General features: G+C 33.1%; 1 protein-coding gene across 2 annotated transcripts in view; it reads left to right on the forward strand.

The window, feature by feature from the left end:
* Positions 1–1,120: 1,120 nt before the first annotated feature.
* ps (RNA-binding protein Nova-1-like protein passilla) overlaps positions 1,121–10,744 on the forward strand; it is an 86,832-nt gene continuing 77,208 nt past the window's right edge. For both annotated transcript variants that reach the window (XM_017618836.1, XM_017618837.1), the window contains exon 1: positions 1,121–2,373. In XM_017618836.1, the coding sequence (XP_017474325.1) occupies positions 2,256–2,373 (118 nt within the window). In that variant the 5' untranslated portion in view covers positions 1,121–2,255. The remainder of the gene's footprint in view (positions 2,374–10,744) is intronic.

Genomic DNA, 10,744 nt, shown 5'->3' on the forward strand with positions numbered 1-10,744 from the left:
TAAATTATTATTAGATTTCATTGTCCTAAAAAAAATAATCGTACACTTTATAAATTAATTTGATCTTCAGAAACTTATTTGTTTTTAATTTCCTTTTGGATTTTATTGTTTTAAAGAGAAAAAATATTTGTTTTTAATCTCATAAAATTTTTCGGAATGAATTTTTTATTTTTGTTTCTTTTCTCAATATAATTTTTATTTAATTTAAAATCATTACATTTTTAGTAACATATTTATTTATTTTTTCTTTTATTTTAATTGACATTTTTTCTTTTAGTTTAAATTTCTCTCTGCAACTAGCAGTCGCCTCTAATCTTTGCGTTGGATTCGCAGATTGTTTCTTTAAAGCTTTCAAAGCAGTATAAATTTTGTGCCAACTATCTTTTTATTAAACATACAACATGTTCAATAGTGACCTTGGCTTGGATTGATAGATAAAAGATAGAAATTACAGCAGAAAAAGTTAACTTCCTGGTGGTTCTGCAATTCATTAAAACATTCTTGCGTTTATATTCCGTGATCAGGGGTCACAGTCCTGTTCTTACCGTACCAGTCGTTTTTTCTGTCTTTTTATCTCGCGCTTGCTCTCTCTCTCTCTCTCTATCTATGTGTTCGTGTGTTTTGTGTATTTATTTAATCAGCTTTGTCCATCATATCATTAATCGATGGTCGATCTCCAGTTTAGTGATCAGCTTTTTTACTTACAGTCTCTTTTTCAGCCAGCTCATTGTAAAATTTTATTCGAATAATGAATGTGTTTACCATTAATCGTATTTTATTGCATAATTACATACATACTTACATACATATGTATATAAATATAAGCGCAAAAATATCGATAAATCGCTATATATTTATTACTATTTAATGTTGTCTTTGTACTTATATTGTTATTCTTATTGTTATTATTATTATGCTGCATTTATTCATAAATATTTTTTTCTTTTTTTCTTTTTCCATACAAACAAAAATCAAATAATCGATTCGCACATTCAAATCCACCACAAAACCACCACTACCACAACCACCACCACCACCACCACTACTACTACTATGTACTACTATTACTACTACTACTACTACTACCACCACCACCACCACAACCACCAACTACCACTACCATCAAAAATAAAGGATCAATAAAAAGCATCCCATAAAAGTTTGCGTGTTGCATTTGCTTTTAGCGACGAATTCACCAAGATCAAGAGTAGCAAACAGACCTCAGTGAACCGTACAACCACCAAACAATTCAGCCATCAAAACAAAGTCATCAGATAAGATCAGGCAAAACTATCCCAAGCAGAGCATCTAAACACCTTAGTGCTGTAAAACAAAAACCACAGTGTCGGCGTCGCAGATCGGAATAACGGTGCAAGATACAGTAAAATTATAAACGATTGCCAGTAGCCAAAGTGCGAAGCAGAGCAAAATAATAAAGCAAAAGCAAATAAGCTGTTAAGCTTGATAAACAGGCTGTAACTCAAAAAAGTATCTGTTGCCGATCTGGTCGATCTACACGAAAATTAATCGCATCTACTGCATTGCATCGTCCCGCATCGAGTTGAATTAAAAAGCCAAAACAAAAAAGAAACAGGCAAAAAATCACATCGTCTCGCATTTGCATCTCTGCATCCACAAATCTGCTTTAAACAGTGAATAATCATCATTGCGACACCACATTGGGCAGGCAAAAGGGCGAATAATTAGATAATATAAAAAAAAAACACACAATCAGCTCATATGCGTTTACGAAACGAAAGCGAGTTTTAAAACGCGCAAATAGGAGTGAGAGAGAGCAAGCTGTTGAAAAAAATAAAAAATCAAGCAGTCAAACAAGAGTCTGACCGTGAAAGGAGCGCGTTGTAGATGTAAATTCAAAGTCAGTCAGAGCAGATCGTCCATAGTAAGATCGCTCGCAACACCAAAGTTATTCATTTGACAAGTTTATAGAAAAGTTCAAAAAGACAAAAAAAAAAACAATAAAAGAGAAACAGACACAACAAACACCTCAGTTCAATCATTACCGATCAACCAAATCCAAATAAAAAGTAAATAAAAGTTTACAAAGCACGTGCTGATAAATTACCAAAAACTTAACAAAAGCGCAAGCAAGTAAGCACTTAACTAAATCAGGCAAACGTCTATGCCAAAGCACTAAAACAAAGCTAACAAGCAGCAACCAACCAAAACATACTCACACACTTCAAGTTATTCAAGAACAGTTAGTAGCGCGAGTAGTAAAAATTCAGGTTAAAATGGCCGAAGACGCAGCTATGGAAACATGCCCAAGCCCCGAAATCGGCGATTCTAGAAAAAGGCCACTAGATACCGATCCGGAAAATGAACAAACCAAACGCTCACATTTCAGTTCCGGTAAGTCTGTTATAAATTGTCTCTATCATTTACAGTTCACAGATAGTTAAACGGAAATTGTTTAGGTATCCCATAAACGAACTTACTTCTATTTTCTATAACTCTATCTAAACTCTTTCGTTAGTCTCTTGCTCTCTCGTACGCTCCTTGTTTTCACATGTAAACTCATTTTCTCTCCTGCTTTTACTGACTATCTTCTTCTATCAACATTTTTTTTTATGGTTTTGCCAATCGAGCGCGCTCTCTCTCTCCCTCTGTGTCTGTCTTTGCCTCGGTGTACCAGCCGATGGACATGGAGTCAACACAGTCTGTAGTTATTTTTTTTTTACCTTTTCTCGCGGCATATAAATTCGTATGTGTATACCATTTTAAAACTGGGTACATCTGTGTGTGATGCATTCACACTTCTGATTGCAATTGCATCCATAACTTCGCGCTCTTCAGAAACCATTCATTTTGGCCTATACTCAAATCGACTTTGAAAATTAAAACACTCAAAAACGATGATCCAATTTGAATTAAGTGTACGCTTATGACCCATAAAGTACATACATACATTTTATTTTATGTGATTTAAATACGTGAATAGTTAAGCTAAGAAATATAAAGCATATTTTCACATCACATTGATTTACATAATTCGCTGAATGCTCATTGTTTAGATAAGCCTTTTAAATGTTTTCAATCAAAAGATTTTCATGTTGTATTGGGCTTTTAAGTACATAATTCAAGGGTACTAATATAATTTTTTTTTGAACTTGTGCATAACTCACATAAATCAAATGCATATGTGCTCGTATTTCTTTAAGGCAATTACTTTCGAATGAAATAATTTTGTGACTTTGTTTGGAAAATTAGTTATTATGTGTGTTTCGTTAGGGGAGATGTATCATTCTGATGTCACTTTGACAGCAAAAATTCCTATAGACAGCTGGATAAAATGATGAAGAGCTCCGTGGAAATATGCCTATATATTGATACGCTAACATAAATTTGGTCACCGTTGGCGATTCTACCGAACCGTTACCGGAATTTATCGAATCATTTAAGTTTATAGTTATCGAAACTTATCGCAATGTATCGAATTATTTAAATTGATCAATATTTATAGTTATAAAAATGTATAGGATAATCGAAATTTATCAATTTAATGAAATTTATCAATTTATCGATATTTATTGAATGATAATTATTTATAGAATTACCGAAAATTTTCGGGTTAACGTAATGCATCCAGTTCTTTAAACTTATCGAGTTATCGATATTTATTGAATTACTAAAATTTGTTGATTTATCGAAATATCGAAATTTCAAGGGTATATAAGTCAAAATTGATCGAGTTAGTGAAATTTATAGGGGGGGATAAATAAAAAATATTTGCCATCGCAAAATGATTAAATAAACAATTGGGTATTATTTTTGGAGTCTTCTGAAGAGAACCAGAGTTTTCCGAACCGAAAATAATGATTTTCCAGAATTCCATACCATTTCAACAAAAAGTTGTTTTTCCCCATATAAAACAAGTGAAAAACTTTGAGCGCTTTGAGCGATATCGAAATATTTTTTGATTTCAAAATAAATAATGAAGGTAGGTATGTATATATTTTAGATATAGCACAATCCTTGGGGGTGAGATCATTAAAATTCCGACTTTATTTAATTTGTACCACCCTTGGTTATACTATGTACTATCTTCAGCGTATAAATTCATTTGTTAACATAAATATGTAAATCAAAACGTAAGGAAACTCCACAAATTTTTAACAATTTTTATTTTTCAATAAAGCCAAATTGCTGCGTCAAAATAATATAAGCAGACCAAAGAGAAGAATTTAGGTTTATTAAAACAATTTCATTAATAAATTTATTAGAACTCTAAACAGACATTAGTGATTGAAGTAATCGTTGTAAAGTAATGTTGAAACGCACATACATAAATCTTTTCTATTGTCCATCCGAGGTACTGCTTTGCGACTTTCTATGAAAAGTAGGGAAACGGAACTATTACACAGGCCTGCGATGGTTTTCACATTAAAGAACTTATTAGCAATTTGGGTGGGTTTTAGGTAGTAAGCTATGAAAAAAGTAATAAAAAGATTCATAATAGAAATTTTCCGATACAATAAATTTTTTTTCATAGTGTTAAAGCGGTACAACATAAGTAGATATTCCTGTTTTACTAGGCTCTTTAGGTGTATTATTTGTGTATAACTAAATAATGCACTTTCGAATATTTAAGTTGCTCTTCCGAATAAAGTTTGATAAGCTTTTTAGGGCTCAACAGATAAAACTTTGCCAAATTTCCTTCTTGCTTTCCTTTTTGTTCAACGAAAGATAATTTATTGGAGTGCCGATGCGGCGCTTTCTGGAAGTCCGGTTTACCACCGCCTTTTCAAGCGGCCTTATCTTGGCGGGAACCATTGCCAATGTTGTCTTCCAAGGCTTCCAGATAGAGCTTTTACTTGGCCTGTCCGCGGGCAAGGCGATGCCCATCACGGCTCTATAGCGATCGCAACGTTGGAGGCAACCCAGCAAAAATGGTGTAAGCAGTTGTAAGAAATAAGGAATACGCTAGCGGCGCTATTTGCAGTGTTTTTTTGACATGATCTATAAGCCTTATAATAAGGTTACTATACTCCATGTGAGGCCTTATTATAAGGGCTTATGTAAGCCTTATTTTATACGACCTATAACACTTAGGCATAAGGGTGTCTCTCAGAGAAAGAGAGAAAACTTATGACCTGATGATATCATCACGGCGAAATCACGAATGACTTTCCGTACAGATTTCAGGCATTAGATTAGAAACCTTATGATCATATAAAATAAGCTTTATATAAGGCGCAAATTTTTTGGAAGAACGTTCTCGCTGTGCTCATTTTTACACACACAGCTCCACAGCTTGCGCGCGATGGCGAATTAACACATTTGGGCTGATGCTGAGCATCTTCGATACGCACTGTTCAACATCTCTGCGGTCGCATATTATCCTTTAGAATAAATGTGGTCCGAAAACGATCCATAGTTAGCCGAATTAGTGGCTGGGATGGACGATAATGTCGACCGCTAAATGGGCGTAGCGCACGGTAATAGTCCCGTTAGCGAACCATGATTTTCGAAATAAATTTGCAAGCATAGTTATGGCGTTAGTCTATTCATAAAGAAATGATAAACCGAACTCAGCACACTCGATAATAGATATATACCATGGAAATGGTAAGTTTTGCTACTAGAATCAGAAGTTACTGTTTTTGTTTAATATCATATCATATCAATAAAGCCATAAAATAAAAACAAATACATACCTTATTTGATAAAATTTCAGTTTGACTTTAATTAGAGCCGAAAACTGAACAGAAAAAAAACATGATACGAATTGCTCAACACCAATCTGACCAGTTTGTGACCGTTTAATCGTTATCGGAAAAATGAAACTCTACACAATATTCATACGAAAGAAATATTGCAACGTTTTTTCTTGCCGATATTATCATTGATGTAATTCGACTGGTTACCGCTTTAGCTGAGTGCTTAGAGGTGTGTTCCGGAGGACCTGGGTTCGATCCCTGGTCCGATCATAATCTAATATCAACAGTCTTGCCTCAGCAGGAATAGCAAGACTCCGAATGTATTTCTGCCTTGAAAGAGCTTCTCATTAAAACATTTACCGTTCGGAGGCAGCATAAAATTTTGTGAATGTCAGAAGAATGCTTAAGCGTTTTTTTCCGGCAAACTCATGAGATTTGCTCATATGGTTTCTGTTAGAGAATGAGTTGCATTTTTATAAAAAGGAGAAATGTTAAAATTGGTCTAAATGTACGGTTCCTATTATTTTTCCCATGACTGTATGTGCGGGCTGCTGACGATCGGCATTTTGCAAAGGCAACAATAACAACATCGCATTTACTAACGTCGACATTCAGTTGTTGGCATGTCTTTAACAACTTAGAAGCAAGCAATTCAAAACAATAAAAAATGAGAAGCCTTCACATCATCAATTGAAAATGAAGGCAACACAATAATTAAGTGCCAATGAAATGAAAAAAGGGCGAACGAAACAAATAGACGAGCGGGGGTTGTTCATATATTAAAAAATAGTTATCAATGTACATACTTATGAAGGTATATAAGTATGTAAATAAGAAGTTTGATAGCGTTGAAGAAACAATTTTTTTTGAAAGCCAATTAAATCGATTTTTGAACCCCTATATGGAAACAGTAAAATTAAAGAAAGAAGCGGAAAAGTTGATATGTTCAGCTTTTTAGGGCACTGGACCAAATTTCCAACTTTACATATATGTACATATAATTGGGCTTTAATAAATTTTTACTTAGCAAATGACAGCAACAATACAACATACTTATTATTTTCATATAAGCAATAGTTTTATTAAAAATGTACAACTACGTTGGCGCGTGGACAAAACTCTTACATTATTTACATACCTTGATATGTAAATGCATTCATGACATGATTGTGCTGTCATAAATGCTTGCGTGCATGCAACTACAATAGAACTAAATTCATGTCAGCTTGGCTTTTATATAAAAGTACATACATAAATGTATATATGCATATTTGTATATACTGCATATACTGTATATCTAGTATTCTTTTTATTTACATATATGTAAGAATATGCATCCTTACCTACATACATACATATACATATGTATATGTACACATGTGCTTGGTGACCCAGACACCTGTCACCCTCCATTTCACGTGTTACCATTTTGATTCTGCCTTTGTTGTCACCAAAAGTGCTTACTTACTTTTAACCAAGCACTTAACACACTCTAACATATTTTGCTTTTGTTTTAATTTCTGTACCTCAGTAGCTTAAGTTGCCATACTATAAAAAAGATTAAGTGGACACTCTTTGCTGTGGTTGCAGCCCTTCAGCTATTTTTGGGTGAAGATGAATAGTTGAAGTGTTGAATGAATTTGTGGTGGCGTGCAGTGCTAAAAGAGGACGACAACCATATGTATACCAATGTAAATTTGATTTTGGTGGAAATGAAAAAAAAATGACATTGCCTAAAAGTATAAAAAAAAAACAGATATGTAAATACCCAGCAAGCAAAATAAACTTAAATAAAGTTTTTTTTTTTAAGTTTACAATTATAAACATTAAGCTTACAAAACGTTGATTTTTTGTTCATAAAACGCTTGAAAGTAAGCATAATATAATCGAAATGGATCTTTGGTTATAAGCGTAGAAATATAAACTTACAATAAAGAATATAACCCCACTAAACATTTTCAAAAGAAAGCTTTTTGTAAACGTTTTTATACCCCTTTATTTGAACGATATTTTATTAATAACTCACACATAGATTGCATAATATCTACCCGCTCTTATTGTAGAACCCTTTATATAACAGATGTAGTAACATCCAAATATTTTCTAACAAATCTGTTATAGAAACTAAAAGAAATGCGAATTTCCTGCAGACTCAACTACAGTCGCGAAAATATAATTAGGGAGGAGACATTTTAGCATACAAATTCACGATAACGCACAAACATTAAGTATAAAAATTTAATTATTATATCTTGTTGCGTGCTGCAGCTTTTAATTACATGCGGTTATTGGCAAATCCGAAAGACGACTAGGATGCAGCTACATATATATGTATAGTATAATTTGATTGTCGTGAAGGCCACGGCGCAAGCTAAATTCTAGACTAACTTTTCATATTTCCTACATGGTCAAAGGTCCTTGTTGCCATGCACCTATATAAAAAGGTGGCGATTTTCTTGCTGGGTCATCGTGACACCAAAACTGTTGTACTGAAACACACGCGCGGAGTCGCAAATCATTCCATTTCACGGTGGATCGAAATGCCACCCGCTTGTACAGCTTGTACAGTAAATAAAATATTCCATATTTCGGAAAAAACATATTGTCGAAGACTTTGTTGAAAATTAAAAAAAATACCTTTTTTACGAGAATGAAGTATCCAAAGCCTATACCCGTCATTGTGGGACTTTAGCCCGAACTAAACTTCCTACTGTCCAAGTACTACTTCTTTTTACAAGCTTTTTTTTTGTCACTGGTATTGCATTGAGCAGGCTTACATAAGCGACGAGCATACCTTTATCATTCTGTATGTATATACGTACTTTTTTGAAAAAAGAATCCACTACATTTGCATGTGTTCAATGTCGATTTCAATTAACAATTAAAATTATTGTCAATACTCGTAAAACAATAATAAATAATTAAATTGAGTCTATAACAAGGTAAGCGGGGACTCAATTCGATTGTACTAATCGCTTTGTTACACCTGACACCTAAAAGCCACTGATATAATTGTTTGACCGGCTGACCGACTGACTTACTGACAAATTACCAATCTGTAAACTTATCTAGCGTCTGTCTGTTTGTAGTAATTGCTGTGGCACATTTAAGCAAATTTAGTTACAATAATCTCATTTGTGTGCGCCTCGAGGAGCAATCATTAGTTTGTATATATACATATATATGTATGTATCACTAATTGTACATTTGTACATATGTTTGTATGGGCTTTTAGCACATAACTGTTTTTTTTTGCTGGATTATCAATGTTTTGCGGCTATTTTTCAGCTAACTGCAGTTCGCTGCGACATATACATACTGCATACATATGTATGTAGTTAGGTAGGTATGAATGTACTACAATAAATGCTGCTATTTAGTAATGCATTTGTACGTAAATGCAGTCATGAAAAAACTTATATATGTAATTAGTTACATAAAATTGTACACGCCGCAGAGAAAATTGCTGCTTTCTACAGCATAGTTTTTATATGTACAAATATTTTTATACATATGTACATATGTACATATATAATTGATGCCTCATGAAGTGCCCATTGTTTTCCCTTCACTTCATTTCCCTAGAATGGAATTATGAGCAATTCCCCTTAACCGATTTAAATAAGCATATAGATAAACAAAACTTTCCATAGCTTGTTGATAATTCCGTAATAGCTCATTTTTACCAAACGCTTAAATGCAGTTAGGAGCTCAGGTAACTTCCGAGAATGTTAACATGCGGAGGCCGGCAAGACTTATTTCTTATTTCTTATTTCTTATTTCTTAATTTTTGCTTTTTTACTTTCGTTTGCTTGTAATTAATATGAGCAATTATGTCTTTCGGGTTGTAACTTCCGTTTTTCCAATAGGTATAAACTGTAGTTAATGCTTGGGGAAAATGAACTATTACGTATAAGTCTAATGTCCGCAAATCAAGTTTTAAGGTAACTTCAAATTACAAAATTTTTTACTTAGTTTCGCAGCTTTTCATGCTTAATTAAACCAATGATTACTAACAAACTCATATGAAACTAAATAGTTGCAGTTTTCTCGGGAGTTTGATAGTAATATGAAACAATTGTTAAATAAGCAATTGAGTAATATTCTTTACCGATAGCAAAATATAGATTTTCAAGGATTAAGTATACACCATTTCTATGAAAAATTTCTTTTTTCCAATCTTAAATACATGGTAAACTTTGAGCGCTTTCAGCGGCTCGTTATTGTTTGATTAAAAAAACGGGCATTTCTTTTTCGATATAGAACAATATCAGGAAGTGAGAGCATTAAAATTCCGACTTTATTTTTTTGACCAAAATATATACATACTTACATACAACACTTTACATATGCCTACTATATCGATAAAATCATAGAATTTTAAGCTACATTAATATATTTAGCGACATAAATACTTTTCCATATTTTTACCGGGCGGCTTGAAATTCATTTAATTTCTCGGCTTTGAAAAGCTCAATAATGTGCTTAATTTAAACTAATTTTCGTTCTTAAAAATTTTAATTTTTTTGGGACTACTACTATTAAATTTTAGTGTAATGAAGTGCAAGTTTCAAGTGGCTACAAAATACCGTTAATTTCAGGTATTTTTTTTGTACATAACATGCACTACTACTACTGCTACTACTATTTGTTGCTTCTGTTCAAAAGATACAGGCAGAAGAGTCCACAATCGAAACATATGCGTTAAGTATACAGAAAATAAACTTATTTAAGACTGAAAGAAAGTAAAAAAGAAACTTTTCACGTTAAATAAATTAAAAGTAAGGTTTTTGTTAGTTTTCATGTTTCATAATTTCACTCTATCTATTGAAAACACTTATCTAGTAGTCCGATATGCGTCGACAACGACCATTTTACAGTATTACCGACGATATAAGGATCATATCGATATCATTTTAGCAATGGCACCATTAATTACAATCACTTAATATCGTGTCCCATGTCACTTTTTTATACCCGAGCGCACTTGTGCACAAGGGTATTATAACTTTGTTCACATAACGGTTGTTTGTAACAGGCAAAACGAATCGAGATAGATATAG

The sequence above is a fragment of the Rhagoletis zephyria genome, unplaced genomic scaffold (assembly GCF_001687245.7).
Source record: "Rhagoletis zephyria isolate East Lansing unplaced genomic scaffold, Rhagoletis_zephyria_1.1 Rzeph_scaffold_01721, whole genome shotgun sequence".
In the NCBI taxonomy this organism is placed as follows: domain Eukaryota; kingdom Metazoa; phylum Arthropoda; class Insecta; order Diptera; family Tephritidae; genus Rhagoletis; species Rhagoletis zephyria.